At 30.5% G+C, this 23,101-nt stretch overlaps 7 protein-coding genes and 1 non-coding gene across 8 annotated transcripts; 4 read left to right on the plus strand and 4 right to left on the minus strand.

The window, feature by feature from the left end:
- The first annotated feature begins 67 nt into the window (after nt 1–67).
- On the plus strand, nt 68–1,110 carry BX663DRAFT_521070 (HotDog domain-containing protein). The gene is made up of 7 exons (XM_051529193.1): nt 68–138; nt 206–250; nt 318–383; nt 432–473; nt 537–726; nt 786–880; nt 944–1,110. Exons 1-6 carry the CDS (start codon nt 85–87, stop codon nt 848–850), a joined length of 462 nt encoding a protein of 153 aa, XP_051379475.1. The 5' UTR covers nt 68–84; the 3' UTR covers nt 851–880; nt 944–1,110.
- A 299-nt stretch (nt 1,111–1,409) lies between these two features.
- Nucleotides 1,410–1,604, plus strand: BX663DRAFT_412600 (uncharacterized protein; the record flags this gene model as incomplete). The annotated part of the gene is made up of 1 exon (XM_051522310.1): nt 1,410–1,604. A coding segment is annotated over one exon (195 nt), but the record flags the coding sequence as incomplete, so codon positions are not given.
- A 535-nt stretch (nt 1,605–2,139) lies between these two features.
- Nucleotides 2,140–5,510, minus strand: BX663DRAFT_521076 (adaptin N terminal region-domain-containing protein). The gene is made up of 7 exons (XM_051529194.1): nt 5,317–5,510; nt 4,882–5,182; nt 4,693–4,834; nt 4,467–4,640; nt 4,080–4,411; nt 3,586–4,018; nt 2,140–3,508 (listed from the first exon to the last, which is right to left on the minus strand). Exons 1-7 carry the CDS (start codon nt 5,381–5,383, stop codon nt 2,348–2,350), a joined length of 2,610 nt encoding a protein of 869 aa, XP_051379477.1. The 5' UTR covers nt 5,384–5,510; the 3' UTR covers nt 2,140–2,347.
- Nucleotides 5,511–9,507: 3,997 nt separating this feature from the next.
- Nucleotides 9,508–9,580, minus strand: BX663DRAFT_t120. Its single transcript has one exon. It is a non-coding gene; the product is annotated as a tRNA-Thr (tRNA).
- Nucleotides 9,581–10,626: 1,046 nt separating this feature from the next.
- On the minus strand, nt 10,627–11,126 carry BX663DRAFT_521078 (mitochondrial large subunit ribosomal protein-domain-containing protein). The gene is made up of 2 exons (XM_051529195.1): nt 11,090–11,126; nt 10,627–11,025 (listed from the first exon to the last, which is right to left on the minus strand). The coding sequence occupies exons 1-2, from the start codon at nt 11,090–11,092 to the stop codon at nt 10,720–10,722; spliced, it is 309 nt and encodes a 102-aa protein (XP_051379478.1). The 5' UTR covers nt 11,093–11,126; the 3' UTR covers nt 10,627–10,719.
- A 1,681-nt stretch (nt 11,127–12,807) lies between these two features.
- Nucleotides 12,808–15,078, plus strand: BX663DRAFT_532805 (origin recognition complex subunit 3 N-terminus-domain-containing protein; the record flags this gene model as incomplete). Its single annotated transcript, XM_051530486.1, has 7 exons — nt 12,808–12,921; nt 13,070–13,354; nt 13,410–13,523; nt 13,614–14,416; nt 14,490–14,565; nt 14,620–14,873; nt 14,973–15,078. The coding sequence occupies 7 exons, from the start codon at nt 12,808–12,810 to the stop codon at nt 15,076–15,078; spliced, it is 1,752 nt and encodes a 583-aa protein (XP_051379479.1).
- Nucleotides 15,079–15,647: 569 nt separating this feature from the next.
- On the minus strand, nt 15,648–17,652 carry BX663DRAFT_521094 (uncharacterized protein). Its single transcript, XM_051529196.1, has 10 exons — nt 17,483–17,652; nt 17,305–17,358; nt 17,143–17,237; nt 16,924–17,072; nt 16,678–16,838; nt 16,482–16,605; nt 16,377–16,419; nt 16,193–16,264; nt 16,101–16,110; nt 15,648–16,015 (listed from the first exon to the last, which is right to left on the minus strand). Exons 1-10 carry the CDS (start codon nt 17,531–17,533, stop codon nt 15,743–15,745), a joined length of 1,032 nt encoding a protein of 343 aa, XP_051379480.1. The 5' UTR covers nt 17,534–17,652; the 3' UTR covers nt 15,648–15,742.
- Nucleotides 17,653–19,388: 1,736 nt separating this feature from the next.
- Nucleotides 19,389–22,886, plus strand: BX663DRAFT_521095 (plasma-membrane proton-efflux P-type ATPase; the record flags this gene model as incomplete). Its single annotated transcript, XM_051529197.1, has 6 exons — nt 19,389–19,727; nt 19,801–20,230; nt 20,382–22,063; nt 22,466–22,523; nt 22,562–22,739; nt 22,864–22,886. Coding segments are annotated over exons 1-5 (2,476 nt in total), but the record flags the coding sequence as incomplete, so codon positions are not given.
- Nucleotides 22,887–23,101: the final 215 nt, after the last annotated feature.

Consider the following 23,101-nt stretch of genomic DNA (forward strand, 5'->3'; position numbering starts at 1 on the left):
CGGGCAATTTTGAATAAATAATCCCAGAATTCCTTCATATTTTCTGAGTTAACAACCCCACTTTTTTTTTTGTTTACTTTAATAATGATTCCTTCCATTGCGACAAGATCACCAAAATTTGTACAAAAAGTACTAGATGTAAAGTCAAAATAGAAACAAGATATATATAAATATATACATGTCTACAACATTTGTATACATATAGAGTTTTATGTCTGTAGGCGGATATGACTCTCTTGTATTGTCAGGGGTAACAACTGTTGATAATAACAATATTAAGCATCAAAAATAAAAATTAACAGTAATAAAATATGTAGCTTAAAATATTACATAGTGAAAATGGCAAACTTTCTGCTGAATTTCAAGTAGAAAATAAACACTTGGTATGCATTTGTATGTAATAATAATCATTAATAATAACATTTATATAGAATAGACTTGGAACAGTTCATGGTGGTTTGTTAGCAACTGCTGTAAATTGTATTAAATAATAAGCATAAATAATAGGATAATATTTACTCAAGACTACAACATAGGTTGACGTTGCAGGTTCATTGGCAATTGCAACAAAGGGCTTATATGCTACAGGTATAAGCACTGATATTAATATTAGTTATATACAAAGTGCAAAACGTGGTGAAACAATTACTATTGAAGCTCGTGTTGATAAATTAGGAAAAACTTTAGCATTCACAACTGTAGAAATGTATTGTGAGGGTCGCTTAGGTAACAGTTAATAAGTTGTAGATTTAATATAAACAGTAGTTGATATATTCTATAATAAGTCGCACTAGGCAGGCATAATAAGTTTGTAGCTAAAGCATACCAACATCCTGAAAATATTCTATGAGCATATGCAGGATAAGGACTAACAGCATGAGTTTGTGTCTAATAAAATACTTGTTCTTATATTAATTAATTTTATTCTTTTTTTTTTCTACAGCTTGTTGACTTCTTTACTAGTAGTTTTTAATAATTAAAGCAAAATTGCAATTGACTCGAAATCATATTTATTACATAATGGTTATATCTTAAAAAAAAAAAAAAAAAAGCGCGCTACGTGTATTTAACTTCCGTAATTTGATGCCAGAAACGCGTTTTTTTTTTTTTCTTAAAAAAAAACATGCAGGTTACAGTGATCAGGGGCTCATTTACTCCGCCTTTTTCTTTTTCCTTTATTCTATTTTAACAAAGAAAATGACATATCATAACATACCTCCTATTTCTTTTGTTGGAAATGAAAACAGCAGTAATAAACAAACAAGCTTACCAAATTCATATAGCCCTTTATCATCAATTCCTTATCAAACAAACCTAGCTATTCCATCTGATCAAGAAATTTTTAAAGTAAAGCAGACACTTTTTTTTTTTTCTAGAAAGAGAATTTAAAAAAATCTTATTACTATTAGTACCTAAACTTACTTCGAGCAAGACTTGAATTTGCCCGATTTAAAATGAATCAAGGTTGGGAGAAATCAACTTTAATGGATGTTGAGCAGTTATGGAAACAGAAACAGCAAAAAATGATAAACGATTTACCTAAGCCTCGGTTCACTCAAAGAGATATCATTGACAAACGTTGCTCGCATAAAAAAAAGTCGAAATTAATACGTAGTAGTACGTCTTCTGGTCCTGTTGATTGGCCTCCTCCTCCTCCTCCTCCTCCTCCTACTACTACTACTACTACTACTACAAAGACTATCTTCTTTGATAAGAAGAAGAAAGATGATAGGAAAAAAAATCTTTCTTTTCACTATCATTCTGCTGAAAAGGACAAAGATACTAAAGAGGCATCCATACATCCTCCAGTTCAAAACTCATTAGATTTTCTCTCTTATGCTATTGCTCTGACTGAAAGATTGGAAAATAATAACTGAACAGTATCTTCTTCTTTAAAAACCACTGCTACTTTATGTAAATCAAATGAAATCCAATTCATTCAATAGCAATGATAATTTTCTATAATAAATCCTCCATCTTTGTCTATTTCCTTTGAAAAAAAATCTTCTATTCAAAGCCCACCAGCTACTACTGCTGCGAAAATGATCATGAGGATTTTGACTGATAACAGTGATAATACCATCAAGTATAAATAAATAAAATACCCCCTCCCCTTATATCAGACAAAGAAAGTGGATCTTTTTATATAATAAATATCTTTATTTATAATATTAATAAACAAGGTGCATATTTTATTTTATTTTATTTTATTTTAATAAATTTAGAATGCTCCTTCTGGGAAAGGACCATACTGAGCAATATCATCTTTCTTTTCACCTCCAACTTCATAGGATATACGTAAACGGAGTTTAACAATAGTCTATGTAAAAGTTATATTAGATAAACATTAGAAATAAACACATATCCTTACCTGTTGTGGATTACTAATTCTCAAGAGTTGCTTTTCAGTTGTGTTGGGTTGAACTGTATGGCTACTAGGTGCATTCATCTGTAATTTTTGACTCTTGGGCACAGCAGCTTGGAACTGTAATTGATGAATGACACCAGAGGATCCATTATTGGAAAATAAGGCTTGAATATTGATGATAGAGGAATTATTTCTATCTCTTGAGGGTAAAAGTCGAATGGTGAGTCCATTCTTTGAGTATGCTTCATAACCTGCTGCTGCTGAATTTGTCTTCGCAGTTGTTGTGCTTGCTACTGTAGATGGACTATTTTGTAATACCTGTCCTAATTCAGCAAGTGAATTCAATCCATAATTTGATGTGGTAGGACTTGAAGTTTGTACATTTGATGTAGTAGTAGTAGTAGTATTAATACTGCTACCACCCAAAAGGTCCATTAAATTATTATTATTGGTTACTACTGATGATGCTGGGGTCGTTGATGATATAAGAGGTGCAGCTTGTTGTGAAGGTGGTTGAGAGGAGGGTCCAGTTCCAAACAAATCAGCTAAAAGATCTGCATTAGATGATTTGGATGGTGCAGTAGAAGCAGAAGATGAATTAACAGGACTTTGTGGTATGACATCAACTTGCTCGATAGCACCATTTCCACCACTTGTGCCAACACCCATAAGATCCAATAATAAATCCTGATCACTTGGTCCAGTTCTGGCCTCAGTAGATGAACGATCAATACTATCAGTAGAAGCATTATTTTGAATTATTGTACGAGACTCAGGAATAGGCATACGTTCTAAAACAGCAGGACGAATGGAGTTATAAGAAAAGAGATTAGTGTACTCAACAGCACGTTGTTGGATTTCGACCTCCATACTGATAGTATATTCATTCAGTATTTCTTTAATTTTAGTTTGAGCACTGCTGTCGGTAAGGCGCGAAGAAAGTTTCATAAGAGCTGTGATAACGTACTCGCGGGTGACTTGATTGGCGTAAGGACCTTGTAAAATAGATTCCATCAAGTTGACAACTGAGTAGTCTGATACTTCAATCATAACCCCCTCTTCTTCTTCAAAATTTCCACTACTAACTAATATATCTCCATATTCACCAATAACCCAAACACCTGCTAAAACTAGACCTTCCTATTTAAAACGTATATATATATATATATATATATAAGAACTGTATAGATATGTATAGCTCCTTTTTTTTTTCTTACCTGAGAAATATCCTGTTTTAAAGCAGCATATAATTTTTGTACAGTGTATTGTTGTAAATCTGACGTTTGAGCTACAAGACGAATAAACCCTGCTAATACCTCTTCTCGAACATAATTTCCAGCCAATTTGAGCATACGCAACATGGTGTCAATATGCCATCTTTGATTAGGAGCAAAACGCTCGGCTGCAAGTGAGATCTTTGTCGTCATACCTTGCTTGAATTCTGTATCGGCGATTTCCAAGAAAGCAAGTAACTCACGAGTAAGAACACGAACATTGCCTTCATTGATCAAAGCAAAACTCAATTCTAAAGCACGACGACGGATAGAGATATCACCATCACGAAGACAGTCAAGAATAATATTACGATGTCTTTGAACTGCTTGAGTTTCAATACCTATTGTCTTGTTCAACGTTTCCAATGCAACATATCTATGCTTAGTAGTCAATATAAAGCCAAAAAATAATAAAAATAAAGAAAAAAGCAGTATACCTAATGTTATTATCTCTGTTACTTAAAAATTTACCAAGAATGTTTACAGCTAATACACGTAAACCAGCTTCACTCTGAATATCCATAATAGTTAATACAGTCTCATATAAAATTGAATTTCCAACGTTTTTATTATTCTTGGTATTAGTTGCAACTTGAGCAAGGATATCATTCATAGCTTCAGATGCTTCACGATCATTTTTAGCAAGAATACGCAAAAGACGAAGAATTTTGATTTGAAGGAAAGGATCTGTAACACCTGTAACATCATGCTCTGGAGAAAATCCTGTGCTTGTAAGATTTTTAAGATGTCTAACCAAGAGAGGAACAGCCTTGATAACTCCATTTTAGTATATAAAGATTCATAAACATGGTTATACTATTTACCTTTCTAAATATTTTCACATTTTCGGGATCTTTTTGGCACATTTCGGTCACCAAAGTGATACCGGTGATCAGAACACCATGACTTCGATCATTCAAAAGTGATTTAGCTCTTGAAATGAAATTTTCGTGTAGTTCGGGTACTCGAGATATAATTCTCAAGGCACATAATGCAGCCTAAATTCATACATTTTAGTATTTCAAGATAAAACAAAATTATGCAATTTACCTTTTTGCGAATATATGTATTTGAGCTACCCATTAATTTCTCAACCTCAGAACATAAATCACGAGCCATTTCTGATGAAGAAATATTACCCATTGTACAAAGAGCTAAACCCACAATGTACATGTTGCTATGGTTTAAATCACTTTAAAGTTGTTAGTCATGATAAATTCCAAAACTCAATGTGCATACTTTTTCAAACTGTTGGTAACCAATGTAAGCACTTCGGTTTTTTCGTCAATCAGAAGCATAATACCCAAATATCCTAAACGTTTGTCGGCATATTTAGGGCTAGCGACTAATTTTAAACATTCCATCTGACCAAAATGAGCGGGGTAACCAAGCATGTGAATGTATAACAGTTTTGCAACATTTGTATGACGCGTATCCGCATTTTCATTCTTAAATGCTGTTCTAATGTTAGCACTTTCTTTTTGAATTACAGCTCTTTCTTCTGCTGCTGTTTTACAGGCTCTAACGGCTCTAATAAGGTCTATATTATGAAAAACATGAAAAAGTTAGCTTCAACATGGTACAAAAAAGAAAAAGAAAAGAAAAGAAAAGAAAAAAGAAAGAGGGGATGAAGAAAAAAAAAAGAATAAGTAGACATGGTTCTTTAGATGTTACCTTTTAGTCTGAAAAGAGGTAATTTCGCAAGAATTTCTTGCGAAATTTTATTAATACTGTTCATCATCTTGAAGAGAAAATAAGCTGATGGTCTTTTCTATAAATCAATTTATTGTTAAGGTCTATGAATGTTAAATTTTATTTGTACAAGATTATAAAGTTGCTCTTTTATTTCTTTTAAAAAGGAAAAAATAAAATATATTTATAAAATAATATTTTATTTTTACACAATCAAGGACGGGTAATAAATTTGTTCAAAAGGCGGGTTTTTAAATCTCAAAAGGGCGGTTTCCTATAACCTAAAGGATGATTTAAAAGGACAGTTAGTTTTTCCCAAAGCGCTTCTTATTGTTACTGTTACTAATAAATACACTTAGAAATGAGCACATGTTTTTTTTTCTGCTAAGAGAGACAATAAAAAATTTTTGATGAAGAAGGCAACAGCACAATAAATTGAGACACCGAACTTCAGCTTTTCCATTATGAAGACTTTGACTTGCGTCAAACTCTATTATGAGGCACAGGAAAAACAACAAGACAAAGAGATTGCTGAGCTAGGAACTGCTATAGATGAAATCCAAAAAAAAAAGTTAAAAAGCAAACTAATTTTGTTAGCAAGTAAACTCCTCATTCACCTTTTTGACTTCTAAAACTAGAATCTACAAGCTCGTTTAATTGATGCAGTATATTCTCTTCTTACCAAACAATTTGCAAACTTCACTTTAAAAAAGAGTAGTTTTCATATCTTTTTTTTTGGAAAAAAAAGGGGTGCAGTATTTCCTTCAAGAATATAATTATTTATTCAGTTGTAAAAATAAAATAAAAAACCCAACAATAATTGCTAATCATTTAGCGTCTGTTATGAATTGAGTTATAACAGACATGAATTTTCTCGAGAAGTGTATTTTTGGTATAAAGTCTGCGTTTAACATCAACATGGTCTTTAAAAAAGCACTTCTACCTTTTTAGAAGCTCCTTTCACGTAGGTAATACCGCCACATATAATATTGGATGCCACTTCATCCAACTTTATGGTATCTGCTGGATCTGCGAAGGAAGAAAAAGAAACAATAAAAACAAAAATAAAGGTTCATGAAAATTTGTTATTTAGTTGTTAATAATTCCTTTGTTAGAAATTTTTAACATGTTCTTAGATTAACGTGATCAAAATATTATAATATTGATGATAATGTTATCAGTTAAATGCTATACATAGTTATTCTGATTAGCTATGCTTAAATGTGCTGTATCATTTACTGGTATTAAATTTTGAATATTAGTTTCTCCAAGTATATGAACTATGATAAAAAATAATAATAAATTATATCATTGACACAAAAAATGGTGCATGCTATGTCAACTTTATATTGAATAAGCTTTGTATAACATTTTTATCTTTTCTGCATGATGCAGAAAATATTGAATAAAATGTAAATTATGTCCTCATGATGAATTCTCTTTTCTAATATAAGCGCATATACTAAGTAAAGATCCATATCAATTTTAGATATAAATAAAATGTGATATTTACCCAGTCAAATATACAAAACATCATTTCTACCAAGCAATCAGTTAGTAAATCAAGATTAATTAGCTCTCTTCGTTCCTGAAAGTATCAAGTAGGATTTCCAAAATTTTCATCTTATTCCAAGTTCAATTTTGACACTTTTTTTTTTCTTTTAGATACCATTTAAACTTGAAATAAATTCTTTTATCAATTTCACCTAATATATAAATTCTCGAGGATGTTGAGGCGATATTAGAATGAATGCGTGTTATAATATTATCATGGAATAATAAAAAAAAAATAAGATTTTTTTTATAATCTTTGTTGGGCAAACTTTTATTAGTTAAGTCTGATATAACAGGCATTTTAAAGAATATAATTAATAAATTTCCTAATATGAGTAGTTACGTTTAAAAAAATGATTTTTATTTGATAAACAATGAATAAAAATACTCTTAAGGATCAAAGGTAAAAAAAACTGGTACTCCTTCTTTTTTTTCATCAACTCAATACATCTACACCATTTGTCCATGTATTATTTCCTTCATTTTCGGTTCGACCGGCTATTCGTCTACATACCACTGGGTATTAACATAGGATGAGCCTCTTAGATTTTTATCTTCCAATAGATACCTTTTAACCCAATTTTAGTCATCAAGATCCTTATTTTAAAATCCAAATAATTGTTCGTATTACTTCTGACTACTTACAAATTTCTAGAACTTACTCTCCTTACAAAACAAGAGCTTAAGTTATATTTTACATAAAAAAAATAAAATGTAAAATAAGATATACTTTATTTGGTTATATTGTTTCAACCTCTTAAATATCATTTTGCAAGTACAGTGTTTGCCAAAATGATGTCGCACTAAAAAAAATTTAAGTTGTCGCACATTTCAACGCATCAAAAAAATAAAGAGTGTCGCATAACCATTAGAAAAAGTTGTTGTATTCATATATGTAGTATATTACTTGTTTATTAGAAGGGACAGCTCGCTAAACAGTCAGCAAAACGTTTAACAGAATACCGAGCAAATCCCTCGAAAGAAGAGGCTAAAACTCCATTACAAGCAGTAGTGATCATTTTAGGAAGCGTGTTTTTTTTTGAGAACGAATTCTCTTTTCACTCCACTCTTAACGACCGACCAAAACTGTTCAATGGGGTTTAGTTCAGGAGAATAAGGTGGAAGATAAACACATCTATAACCGCACTCTTCAATTGTAGCTCTGATTATCTTGTTCGTATGTATAAGCGCATTATCCATAATCAAGAAATATCCTTTCATCTCAGGGGGCTTGTTCATCTCCACAAGAATATCGCTGATGAAGTTAACATAATGATTAGTATTTGTACCTTTCGTTTGTTTCCTAGTACTTCCTGCCAGCTTTCGTTTCTTGGAACTTGGAGGAGGAACAGGCTTCCTCAAGCAGACCTTTTGTCATGAGCTGACTTATAATGTCATGTTTCATGATTAAATATGAGGATCATAATTTTATTTAAGAAATTCTATCCTAAATCTCTCTTGATCCGCTCCATCTAATAATATTAAAATCACTAACACTTCATTGTCAACAAAATACCTTATTCGGTCGTAACTAACACTTTTCTAATTCACATCTTATCCTCAGACCTCTTTAACAATTCTTATAAATACCTCTATCAAGTTAAATTCATAAATAAAATAATTGACTTTAGAACTATTGTTCGGTCTCGTTGACTCTTTTTGTCTTAATATTATTTTTTTATTTTCTAATATTTTTATTCGATATTTTAAAAGAAATATCACAAAGACATTCTTGTGATGAGAAAAATAATATTATAATAAATACTAACTGTACGAAATAATGATAAGCAAAACAAAGTGTAAGGGGTTATTAATGATAAAGATATATGAATTATAGATTATACGTATTAGTTATATATATATTATAATAATAATATTATCTAATATACTAATTTATGAATACAATCATATACTATCTATACACTATACACTATAATGAAATTCATTCAAGTAGTACATTGAGGAATGAATATGATACAAAGAAATTGGTTGGAATATAAATCAAAATGTCAAAAATATCTTTCCTGTATCATTCACAAGTATGAACAAACGAGATTTCATTATTTGGTTTCAAGAAAAATGACCGGCTAGATCAAGCACCAATAATTTAATATTTATTAGAGTTAATTGAGATTAATTCTCAGTCAGGGCAAAGACTAGAAAGTTCAAACACAATAACTTTAATTATTCTATGGAAAAATATTCTTCTTTCAAGATATCTTCATTCTGTTCCTGTCGCGAAGTAACCCTGTTCTCCACAAGATCCATTTTGCACTCATTTTTTGAGAAATTCAATTAAATTTATTCTTATTCAACTTCTTCATTTTATAAAGTTTTCACAGATTTATTCTGTCTTATTCTTTTGTTATCTTTATCTTATCAATAGATACTCTTTATTTTTTTGATGCGTCATTATTTTTTCGAACTGTGCGACAACTTAAATTTTTTTTAGTGCGACATCATTTTGGCAAACACTGTATATAATTTTTAGACAATATAACTTTTTTTTCCACTTGAAATTAAAAAATATACCATCCGGAACTGTAGACAATATAACAGTCCGGACAGTAACTTACAAAAAAAATGATAAAAATCCGACATAAAAAAATACAAAAAATATGCCTTCTGCCAGAATCGAACTGGCGACCTTCTGCTTACTAGGCAGACGCTCTGCCAACTGAGCCAAGAAGGCGGAACTTGAAAATTTATAAAAAATTGAAATTATATAGGCTTTACAAAACAAAAAATTCAAAATCAGCACCAATAGAAATCATTACACGTGATAGTTGCTAGCATATTTTGGGAATTTCATTCTTTAATTTTTGAAAAAATTGTAATTTTTTTTTTATAGTACATCTAATAAAAAACAGTCAAATAAGACTATTATATTGAAATGGTACCATGTTCTTTGATCTGTCGTAAATGCATATAATATGTGATATCTGAAGTACTTTAGTTGTAGCCTTTTTTTTTCAATTATTTTCTGTAATCGTAATGGACTGAGGGGGATAAAAATAAATTATAAAATAAAATAACCCTTTTTAAAGACTTACTTATTAAACTAAAGAACATAAGCTCTTAAACAATTTTTAGCAGATGCTTATATATTATTCGTGATATAAAGAATTCCTTTTTCTCTTTGAATCATTTCTTAGTTAACTTAATGCTTTTGAGTTATAACACTACGTTAAGTAAAATTATTGCTAATATTTTATAACTTTATATTATAGTGCGTAGTTTATCTCTTAGCTTTAATATGACTACTTTTTGTCTCACTCTCTCTTTTTGTTTTGTTTATTATAGCATGTTAATTACTCTCAACACATGTGTTAGACGCATTTAAGCTCGTAGTATATTGTTAAGTATATGTATTCTTACAATTACATTTATTAATTATTGTAATATTAGCTGTTGGTGTATCTTTCAATCTATCTATTTCAAATAAGCTTTATTAAAAATCAAGTAGATTAGTCTCATATATAATTTTTTATTACACTATTTAGAGGGTTGCAGCAACAAGCTAATATGTCTTATATATTATACTTTTATATAACAACATTTGATTAAACCTGTCTATTGTAAAATGTTTTGAATACCAAGCGGCTGTTAATATGAATCACAAAAATAAAAAAAAAACTTGAAATCACTATAATATGTCTAAAAACGTTCTTTATTACTTTTGTGATTTTATTATATTTACATTCCTTTTTTTTATGGTATTTCAAAAAAAAAAAAAGATAAAAGCAGATACATTTAGCTATTTTTTTGGCACCTAGTACTTTTTCTTTCTCTCTCTCTCTCTCTCTTTTTTTTTCTTTATTGCCCCTTTTCTTAAAATCCTTTAGCAATTAACCATTCTTTAATTTCGTTAACATGGTTACCCTTAATGAGGACATGTCGTGTTCTATAATTACGGGTAATTTCAGCTTCAGGAAAATCGGCCTGTAAGTCTTCCATCAATGCTAAAGAATCACCTTGAACTTTACGAATAACAGTCAAAAGACGAGTTCCTCCATTTTTGTAGTCAGTATAAACAGGAATACCCTTGTTTACAGTTCGTGATACAAAATAAGCAGGTGCAGAATAGTATCGCTTGATGTTATGGTGAGCTGATTGCACAATAGAACGGGTGGTAAACTTTTAAATGAAGTGAAAAAAGTTAGTATTTCTTTGCATGAATTATTTTTACATCAATTAATACCATTATAAAGCTAATCAACCTATACAGAAAAAAAAAGTGGAGAAACGAAGGCCTGTCATTAAATTATTGCTGCCCTCTTGAAAAAAAAACAAAGTCACGATTATTTTCAAACTAATACAGCCTTCTACTTGTCTTTTTACCAATAAAAAGTGAATGGTACTATTTTGCTCTTAAGAGAAAAGCGAATTTATAATTAATTTTAGTATTTTATTAAATTATGTCTACAATAAACCAAATAAATCAATATCAGCCAAGACAAAAAGAGTCTCTCTCTCTCTCTCTCTCTCTCTTTTTTTTTTTTTTTTTTTTTTTTTTTTTTTTTTTTTTAATGAGGCGGTGAATAATAAAGGGAATAGATTTTCAAATCCTTAAAGGATACAAATCCCCTTTTTGTTTTAGACAGCACATATTTAACTGATGGCCACCAGTTGAACGCAAATCCTCTTTTTTCCTCATGTCAAACTACTAACATATAAACATTCTTCTAAAAAAAAATACCAAGCTAATAGCTTTAATGTATCTCACTGTATTGTTTATATTCTGGAATAATAAGCCATTTCGTTTAATTTCTCTACGCTATGCTTTTGTTCCTGAACTGTAGCACTATTATTTTAATTAAAGCAGAGATGCCATATAACCTCCAAAATAATCTATTTGTAGAATTGATTTCTAAGGTTTGAAATAAAAAAAAAAAAAAATTATCTGAACTTTCATAAGAAAAATAATTTAGTAGTGCTAAGAATTTCTGTTAAAAATCTTACACACATTTGGAAAAAAATGAGATTAAATTATAATTGATTCAAAAAAAAAAAAAAAAAAAAAAAAAAAGGTTTTTAACCTTTCTTTTGAACCTTTAAAATTTAGAATAGATCGAGTAATGACTAATACTACAGAAACATTCATAAGAGACAACTTTGACTCTATATCAGAGGTATTACCTTAAGCATGTCCTAATTATTTGTCCTTAATTCAATAATTTAGGGTTGTTTTTTAATAATACCTGAAAAAAAAAGACAAAGAAAGAATGATCAACCTACGAAAGTGAAAAGATCAAAATTAAGATCGAAAAGTAAATTAAACATTTTAGTCTTTTTTTTTTAACAATATATATATATATAATACATGTATATATTAATTTACTTGCTTGGATTTATGATAGACATTAAAGTTGCTCATCGCACTGAGAGTGATAATCAACCCATTTTACATGAAGGTTTTCAACAATTATTTAACGGAGAAGAGCCTTTAGACGCGATGTTGTATAGAAAAAAGTCATTTAAAGAATGTTGGGATGACACGAATAAAATCATTACTGTAATTTTTTATTTTATTTTCCTTAATGGAATTAACATATAAAATGTTACTTATTTTTTTTTTTTAAAAAAAATGTTAGGATATATTATTGGACATGAACCAGGCAACGATACAAGAAATTTGTGATTTTGTGGATAAGGACCACAATGCCGACAAAAGGTGAGTAAGTTATATATTGTATGCAAAAAGAAAAAGAAAATATTAATTCAAGGTAATACAGCTTAATATCACTACCGTTTCATGAAATTCCTACCGGCCTTGTTTTTGCAGGCATTAATACACCTGATCATGATATGCAATTCGCCCATATTGCAAAAAAATTACAAGAATCACATAAAAAGATAAACTACGTAGCATTATTACAAGCAAAAGAGTGTTTAAATATTAAAAATATGATGAAAGCAATGATTGAAAGGTTTTTAGCTAATGCACCTAGAGATTTTGATCCTGAAGTCCTTGAAGAAGAAGAGAACGAATTTAATGAAGAAGAAGATGAAGATATTATTCGAACAGAGTCTGTAAGTGTTTGACAGTTAATAGTTGGAATATTTATTAAATGCATATATATACATGTATGTATTTTTTTTTTCAAAGCGTCCTAAAACAGGATATTATCTTGGAAAAGTAACAGCGAAGCCTAGTAAATGTTTACCATATGACATGCAGCTATTGGAGGGATGGTACAGACATCAATGTGTTCATAGTCCCTCAAATCCAAATTTAGTCATTATTTTACAAGATTTTGAATCTTTTGAGCCTGCAGTTCTTCAGGATTTCTTTACCATTTGTAGTGAATATAGATCAAGTCTACCTATTGTTTGTATCATGGGTATTGCTACATCTACTGAGATTTTGCATCAATCTCTTAGTAAATCAACCATTGAATTGTTAAGAATTGAAAAGTTTAGATTAGAACAAAGTGAAGTTTGGTTCAATAGAGTGATTGAAAAGGTAATGAGAAAAAGGGAAAAATATATGTTTATACATTTATAATTTGTTTTAATAGATATTTTTGGATTCATTACATACATTAAAATTTGGCGCACGTCCTTATAAGTTCTTACTAGATCATTTTTATTTGTATGATTTCTCTATAAGTAAAGTAACAGCGAGTATCAAGGTAATGGAATGCATGTGATTTAGAGCAGCATCATCTTTTTTTTTTGTTTTTGTTTATATGATATGGATTGTAGCTAATATGATTGTATAGTACGCATTAATGCATCATTTTTATGGCAACCCACTTTCAATCTTCTTACCTTTACTTGGATTTGAAAAAACAAAGACAAAGAGTATTTTAAGTGAATGGTTAGATAATAATATGTTGAATGAACATCATATCACTTTTATACGTATGCTTAATTCTTTTAAAAACTATATTGAAGACCTTGCTTCAACTGATCCAAAAAAGGCCCTACGACTTTTAGAAGATGATCGATATTTAATAACAGAAGTTGCAGCCGACCTTTTAGATGACATCAAGATATATCAGAAAAAATTTAAAATGGGTATACATTTACTAACACTACTTCAGGCTCAATTTCCTTCATTTACCTCCTTTACAAGTCTTAAAAAATCAAAGCGAATATTGTTACTTGAAGCGCTTGAAACACAAAAGGATTTTGCAGAAAAGGGTGAATTAATTAAATCATTGGTCATTTTAACAAGAAAGATTGATGAGGAACATATTGGGAAATTATTGAATGAATTGCGCGATTTCTTTGAGCAAGATGATTATAAGGATATCAGTCAGCCTACGTTAGCACAATTAGATATCTGGGATAGTCGTTACAAACAATTATCAGAGGCAGATGAGACATTTGTAGCAAAGATGTCTCGAAAAGCTAAATTACTAGAAGGTATGGTCTTACCTGAGGCACAGACTGAAAAAGGCAGACATACAGAAACAGCAAGGAAAGTACAAACCGAATCAATTGAGCACTTGAAAAGAAAGGGAACTGAGGCTTCCAAGATTGCCATGAGTATTGCTGAATGGTTTGAAAAAATGCTTACGTAAGGAAATATAATACATGTATATGAATATTTTTTTTTTTTTTCAAACAAGAGCTAAATAATTTAACTATAGAGATTGTTTAAAAACATTCAACAAAGTTCCTTTACATGAATTAGTTTATTATACAAATATAACATTACATGAAAAGGTAAAGTGCCTTTTATTGTTGTATACATAAAATTGAATCCTTTACATTTTTTAGTCATTTGCATCACAACCACGAGCTTCAATTCAAACTGCTCTAACCCAACCACAACACTATATCAACTGCTCATGTTGTGATACAGAAAAGAGTGACGAAATTATTCCTTCAGAACATGATACCTGCATTCTATATAAACTTTACCTTGAATGTGGTCGAATGATTAATCTTTATGACTGGTTTGTAGCCTTTGGCTGTGTAATTGAAAGAGAGAAAAGAGCGGCGAATCAAAAATTAGAAGAAAATGAAGTTCAGTAAGTTTATTATCTGAAACAAAGTAATACCACGTATAGATTTGTTTAACTTTTTTTTTTTTTTATTTCTTTTTCTTTTTCTCTCTTTTTTTTTTACAGGGCAAGATTTATTCGATCTGTTGCAGAACTTCAGTTTTTAGGATTTATTAAACCTACTCAAAGAAAGACAGATCATGTTATTAGGTTAACCTGGTCAAATATTTAAGTCATTATTAGACAATAGAAACCCAATAAATAAACAAATGAACAAATGCAGTATTATGTATTTCAAAAAAAAAAAAGATCTACATTAAAGCTTTCCAAATTCTAACCCAGTCTGAAATTAAATAATAACAGTGAACAAGTACTACTACCCCTTTCATTTTGTTGTTACGTTAACCGTGTCACTCTATTCCTTGGAAACAAGTCATATATTGACAACAATACAAAAAAAAAAAGGAGGGGAAAAGGGGAAATCCTTAATGTTGTCATAATTCATCACTTGTAAAATAAATAAACAAATAAATAGAGCGAATCAAAGCTAATAAACCAAAAAAAAAAACTCTATATCTAATTTATTTATATTTTATGTGATGAAATAAATAAATTAAATAGTGACATTTAAGATGATGAGATGATAAAAAAGCAATCACACGGTTAAAGCCGTAATAGAGCCATATACTCCGAAATAATGATTTTTTTTAGGCAAAATTAACTCAAATAAAAGTCCTTTATAATATATACTTTTTTGGAAAATAATTCAATATGACATCATCTTTATTGAATTCAAAGATTTTTTTTTTTCAATAATAGTAGAAAGTCCATAATAAAGCAGATCTTTGAAAAAAAAAAAAAATAAAAAGAACAAGGATCAAGGTACACCATGATTATTAATAAAAACAACTTCTTGTACAGTGAGTTGGTACAGTCATTTGATCTTGAATTTCTTTTGCCATATCCCAAATATAAAAATCAATTAAAATGGCATTTATATGAAGAGTGGGTTCAATTTGGTTAATTCTTTCGCGAACTAATTCTACTGCCCAAATCGAATTTCCACGTATCTCCACTTCGTCCTCACTACCTGAGGGGAAATATTCTCTGTTATGTAATTTATCGATTAATGCTGGGGAATAAGATAATAAACCAAGTTGATATAATGCCTATTACATGATACTAAATATAAATAATTTGAGGGGAGAAGAAAATATGTGTTTTTAGAATTTTAAAATACAGAATGTAAAATACCTGAGGGACTCTTTTAATAATACATTAAAAAATTATGTTAATAAATAAATATATGCATGCAAAATAAAATAAAATAAAATAAAATTAATTACCTATAATCTGCAAACATAGTAATAGAGTCTATATCATCAAATTGACCATAACTTTGTCCATCGAAGCAAGCCCTAACAAAAAAAAAAGGTGAGATATATATTTTTATACATCCATATAAATATAATATCATGTGAATTTTGCCATGTGCGTATATGTATGGCTTATTGCATGTATCTTGTTTACCATAAATCGGCAATTAAAATTTGAGCTCTCTTCAAAATGTAAACTAATAAAAAAAGAAAAAATAAGCATGGTCTGATTTGTTGGCTAAAAAAAAAAAAATGTTACCTTTTTTACCATGAAAATCGTGAACATCGTTAAAAGAAGAAAAATTGTCAACAATGATATCTAACAATTTCGAAGCTGAATGATTGGCTTGAATTATACAATTTACAAACGAACCATCAAATTTCTAAAAAAAGTAAATAAAGAAAAAAAAAAGAGTTATTATAATTGCAACAACAAAAGGAGCATATTATCAAACCTCACATAAGACTTTGCCTGCTTCTCTCATTACTCTTATTCTTTCGTTAAGCATCGGAGCTTCTTCTTTCGTATCAGAGTTAAAAATATCGGCAAGTTCTCTATCAGTAGCCTCATTACCATAAAAAGCAGGATTTGTTATTGGGATTTGGTTATCAAGTGCTTTTTACGCGTTGATAATTATAGAAGATGAATTAAAATTCTATTTGTAATCATGCTCCTCCTCCTTTTTTTTTTTAATCCTTACCACGATTGATAGCAGCACATAATGACCAATAACCTGTGTATTTTTTACCTCCATAATAAATAGCATAGCGGTCTGGGTGAGGAGTTTTTTTATCAGATACGTCTAAATCACTCCAAAATGAAAAGTTAAGCAGATCAACAAGAAATATCCTAAATTACAAATGGAGATGATCCATTAATATTATTATATAAAAAAAGATTCAAGAAACTCGATGATTACCAATCGACAGTATTACGATTTGCTATTTTAGGATGCAATGGATGTTCATTCCAAGTTTTAGTGCTATAATGCTTTTTCTTAATGTTATCCAAAATCTAAGATTATAAACATGATATTGTTTAAAAACTTTTTTTTTTTGATTTTTTTTTTCAGGAACATTACTGTTTTAGCTGCTTTCTCCAAGTTTTCTTTAGGAATAGACACGTTTTTACTATGCTATTTTTTTTTTCATATATATACATAATGTGGAGGAACACGACATTAAAGAATTTAGTTTTATTTTATTGAATCATTTTAAAATTCTTAAATCAGAACTGAGCAAGTATCTCAATGTTATTACCTCTGCAATAAACTTTGCACTTGATAATACTTTATTTTCAACTAGTGTCATTTTCTGTAATGAACAAAATTTTACAAAAAAAAAGAAGAAAAAAAGAAGAAAAAAAGAGAGAGAAAGAAACGATGTAGAAGAAAAATAAGCTCCACACTATTTTTTTTTTTTAAAAAAAAGATAATGATTGATAGTCTTTGACAACAATGATTTCTTAATAAATCAAAAGAATAAAGTCTTGTAGTAAAAGAAGATATACAAGATCAAGATCAACATGACTATCCCTTTTTCGTTAAATGAAACCGTATCTAATAACTTCGCTTTACTACAAGAAAAAATTTTTTTTTCTTTAATAGTAAACGGAGAGTTAATTTTATTAAATTAACAAAGATAGAGTGATAACAACAACAGCGTATAATAACTGAAAATCATTCTTTCTTGTTATTCATTATTTTATACTTGAAAATAAATAAGTAATGTATTATTATGTAATTTCTGTTCGATTGATTAATTGAAACATCTGATAATGATTGAAAAATAGGCAATCTCCTTTTTCTCTACTCTTTTTTTTTGTTTTGTTTTGTTAATTATTAGCAATTGAATATAATAGCTAGCAAATAACAATTATTAGCGTCTTTACTATCATCATCCGTTATCAGCCAAGCTTATAGTTTACTACATTATGTTATATTTCGTAAACATTATTATCAATCAGGGCCCAAATATAGGAATAAGATCATGAAATCTATTTGCCCGATTGGATAAAATTATAGTTTGATCAAAACGACCACATATTCATTCGAGGGCGGATAATCAAAAAACCGGAGATTCGATTTTCTTTTTTATACAGAAAATAAAATACTACTGTCAAGAGGCTTGTCCATCTATGTACATTTAATATCAATAAAGCTTTTTTTACATTTTATAGACAGATATCAAATAATAGAGTAGTAAAAAAAAAAAGATATAAATTTATATATGTATATATGTATTAGGTAATATTATGGAAGAGGAACCCTTGTTTTTGTTACTAATATCACTACTACTACGACTATCATTACTTCTACAACAACAACAACAATAACAACAACAACAACAACAACAAATACTACTACTACGACTATTACTACTACTACTATTAAAAAACAACGATTGGTACAAAATGAGGTAAAACATCTTATTTCCTAATTTAGCCTACAATGTACCATGGATAATACTTTTGTCATTTTTTTTTTTTTGAATAAAGTATCACGAGTTCAATTCTTACTCAAAAAAAATAGGCTTGTGTTATTTATATAATCTGTTGTCACAATTTTTCTTTTTCCTTAAAGGGATAATAAAAGCCCTTATTTACCTTTTTAAAAGCACAGACCACTAACGACATTACGTGGTACAACTTGTTTACTTTTCATGTATGACAAGTAAAGAACAAAAAGTCAACTTCTATTATTCATTTATTATAAAGAACAAGAGGGGTGAACGAAGCAAAATCGGAGAGGGGGAAAACCTATAAACGTTCATTTGTTGGCAATGTATGTAACGGACTCACAAATCGAATGTCGCAGTTGTGCGGGGAGGAATTTTTATTTTTTAAATGTCACTTATCATTTGCATGTTATCTTTCGGCGATTAAAAATCTTTTTTTTTTTTGTATATTTTCATTCATTATAGTAAGAAATGAAACCTGTTTCTTCATAAAAGATCTTACCATTTTTAGGGGACACAATATACTCATTTATAGGCAAATGATAGATAAAACATTTCTCCCTTGCTCGGGTGCTCTCTAAGACAAAAAAAAAATCTAACCAAAGATTTTGTTCTTCTTTATAGACACACTTTTTTTTTTTTTTTTTTTTTTTTTTGAGAAAGAATATATAAATAAAAGAAGATTTCATTCATTTCTGAAACTTTTCTCTTTTTTTATTTTTTTTTTTTAACTTTGTTATATAAAAAATATATCCTTTTGTTGTATACAATCATTTTATAATAGCCGATATTATTTTAATATTAGACTTCGTATAAACTAAACTTTTGTAGTTTCATACATTTTTTTTTATTTTAATTTATTTATAAATACCTTTTATTATTATTTAATTACTTTTTTTTTATATTAATCTTAATTGATCATGGCTGACGAACATCCTCGCGCCAAGGTCACTGGTGATATCAACACAATCACTGTAGAAGACCTCTATGATAAAGACAAATATGATCTCTCTACTATGGAGCATCAAGATGTTATGCAACTTTTACAGTACGTATTCCTATTGAAATTGTTTTGTACATTTTTTTTTTGTTTAGATTAAATTAATTTTTAAATTATGTAGAACACAACCTGAAGGTTTAACATCATCTGAAGCCCAAAAGCGTCATGAAAAGTTTGGTTATAACAAACTCGAGACAAAGGAAGTTAACCCTTTCCTTCAATTCTTGGGCTTTATGTGGAATCCCCTTTCTTGGGTTATGGAAGCTGCTGCTCTTGTCGCTATTGCTGTGTCTAACGGTGGCGGTCAACCACCAGATTACCCAGATTTTATTGGTATTATTATTTTGTTGTTTGCTAACGCTACTATTGGTTTCTTGGAAGAACGTCAAGCTGGTAATGCTGTCAAGGCTCTTATGGATTCTCTTGCTCCTGAATGTAAAGTAAAGCGTGATGGTGAATGGAAGACTCTTGAAGCTTCTGAACTTGTTCCCGGTGATATCATTAGTATTAAGCTTGGTGATGTCGTTCCTGCTGATGGTCGTTTACTTTCTGTAAGTTTTTTTTTTCTAAATCAGAAATTAAATGATGCGGACTATTTTTTTTTTAAAAAAAAAAGACCGCAAAAAAAAATCTTATTTTTGCTATTCAAAACCCATGTTCTAATTATTATTTTTTTTATAATTTGTTTCATATATGTAATAGGCTCATGGTGATGTATCTATTGATCAAGCTGCTCTTACTGGTGAATCCTTACCTGTTGGTAAAGATGTTGGTGACGAAATTTTCTCAGGTTCTACTGTAAAGCAAGGTGAAGCCGAAGCTGTCATTATTGGTACTGGTACTAATACTTTCTTCGGTCGTGCTGCTAAACTTGTTGGTGAAGCTGGTGATGATACTGGTCACTTGCAAACCATTTTGGCCAAGATTGGTAACTTCTGTCTTTGTGTTATTGGTCTTTTCATGGTTATTGTCATTATTGTTCAATATGCTGGTTTCCACTATGCTTACAGACGTGGTATTAACAACGTTCTTGTCTTGCTCATTGGTGGTATTCCAATTGCTATGCCTACTGTACTTTCCGTTACTTTGGCTATTGGTGCTAAGCAACTTGCTGAACACATGGCTATCGTCACTCGTATTACAGCTATTGAAGAAATGGCCGCTGTCACAATTTTGTGTTCTGATAAGACAGGTACTCTTACATTGAACAAGCTTATTGTTGATAAGCCTACCATCAAGACTTATTCTCCTGAATACGACGGTGATTATGTCATTCGTTTGTCTGCTTATGCCTCTCGTACTGAAAACCAAGATGCTATCGATTTCTGTATTGTCAATTCCTTACCTGATCCCTCTAAGGCTCGTGATGGTATCACTGAATTGCAATTCAAGCCCTTCAATCCTGTCATTAAGCGTACTGAAATTACTTATAAGCAAAATGCAGATGGTAAGGTGATCCGTGTCACAAAGGGTATGTCACACAAGATTTTGGATCTCTGTACTCGTGATAAGACCGAAGCCGTTATTCAAGCTCTTAACGATGATGTCGATGAATTCGCTCGTCGTGGTCTTCGTGCTCTTGCTGTCGCTATTGAAGAGGTACCCTCCGGTAACTTTGAAGATGAAGGTAATGGTTTCAAGCTTGTCGGTCTTTTGCCCATTTATGATCCTCCTCGTTCTGATACTAAGGAAACAATTGATCGTGCTATCGCTCTTGGTGTCTCTGTTAAGATGATCACTGGTGATCAACTTGCTATCGCTAAGGAAACAGGTCGTCGTCTTGGTATGGGTGATAACATGTTCTTGTCAAAGACCTTGAAGGATGGTCCCCCTGCTGGATCTGGTTATACTGATACTGATCAAATGGTTCTTCATGCTGATGGTTTCGCTGGTGTCTATCCTGAACACAAGTATGAAATTGTCGAACGTCTTCAAAATATGGGACACATGGTTGCCATGACTGGTGATGGTGTTAATGATGCCCCCGCTCTTTCAAAGGCTAATGTCGGTGTCGCTGTTGCTGATGCCTCTGATGCTGCTCGTTCTGCTGCTGATATCGTCTTGACTGCCCCCGGTCTCTCCACTATTGTCGAAGCCATCATTGGTTCACGTCAAATTTTCCAACGTATGCGTAACTATTCTATTTATACATGTTCTGTTACCATTCGTATCGTCGTTGGTTTCTCTATCCTTATCTGGGCTTTCGAATTCGATTTCCCTCCCTTCATGGTTTTGATTATTGCTATGCTTAATGATGGTACTATCATGACTATCTCTAAGGATCGTGTCCGGCCTTCACCTTTCCCTAACTCTTGGAATTTACGTGAAATTTTCTCCTATGCCATCGTCTATGGTCTTTACCTTACTGCCTCTACTGTTGTCTTTGTTGCAGTTGCTCTCAAGTCCACTTGGTTCCATCGTAAGTTTGGTGTTGAAGTCATTCATAACCCCAACCATTTCGTTCTTCACTCTGCTGTTTACCTTCAAGTCTCTACCATCTCTCAAGGTTTGATTTTCATTACTCGTTCTCGTACTTGGTTCTTCCTTGAACGTCCTTCTCTCTTCCTTATTTGTGCTTTCATTGTTGCTCAATTGGTTGCTACCTTTATTGCTGTTTACGCCAACTGGGGCTTTACTGACATTCAAGGTTGTGGTTGGAGCTGGGCTGGTATTGCTTGGATTTGGTAAGTTTTCTTATTCATATTTTTTTTTTTCCATTCATCATCAAACAAAACAACAACTCACTCTTATTTTTTATTTATTTCATTTTAAATAGGAACTTTGTTTGGTTCGCTCCTATGGATCTTATCAAATTCGCTATGCAAAGATTATTCGAACCCAAGACAGGAGGTGACCTCGAAGCTAATAAGGCTGCTGCCACTCGTCGTGCCTCAGCTGTCTCTTCTTCCTCTGGTCGTTACTATGCTAACCGTACTAAATCTCTCAAGTCTCTTGAACGTCCTCAAAACCTTGTTCAAAAGGTCATGGGTCAATCCGGAAAGAAACTTGATCCCAAGGAAATGCGTCGTCTTTCCTCTGTACAAACCTCTCATGCTGCTCGTGTCCTCTCTGGCGGTAATAATAACTAAAATAATTAATCTCTCCCTTCCCTCTTCTTTTTATTTTCTTTTTTTATAATATTACATTTTATAATACACATTTAGAATTTTTCTTTTTCTCTCTCTTTTTTTTTTTTTTTAATAACTTTTTTTATTATTATTAATAAGTTTAATTTTAAAAAAATGCAATAAATTACACATATATTTAAAAAATAGAATAAAATATAGAATATCCTAATAAAACAAGCTATAGATACTTTTTTTTTTTTTTTTTTTTTTAATAAAGATATTATAAAATGAAAAAAGGAAATATTATGTAACGACTTTTTATTTTTTTTTCTTTTTTTTGACATGAACGATTTT

The sequence above is a fragment of the Cokeromyces recurvatus genome, assembly GCF_025118155.1.
Source record: "Cokeromyces recurvatus strain NRRL 2243 chromosome Unknown BX663scaffold_30, whole genome shotgun sequence".
Taxonomy (NCBI): Eukaryota; Fungi; Mucoromycota; class Mucoromycetes; order Mucorales; family Mucoraceae; genus Cokeromyces; species Cokeromyces recurvatus.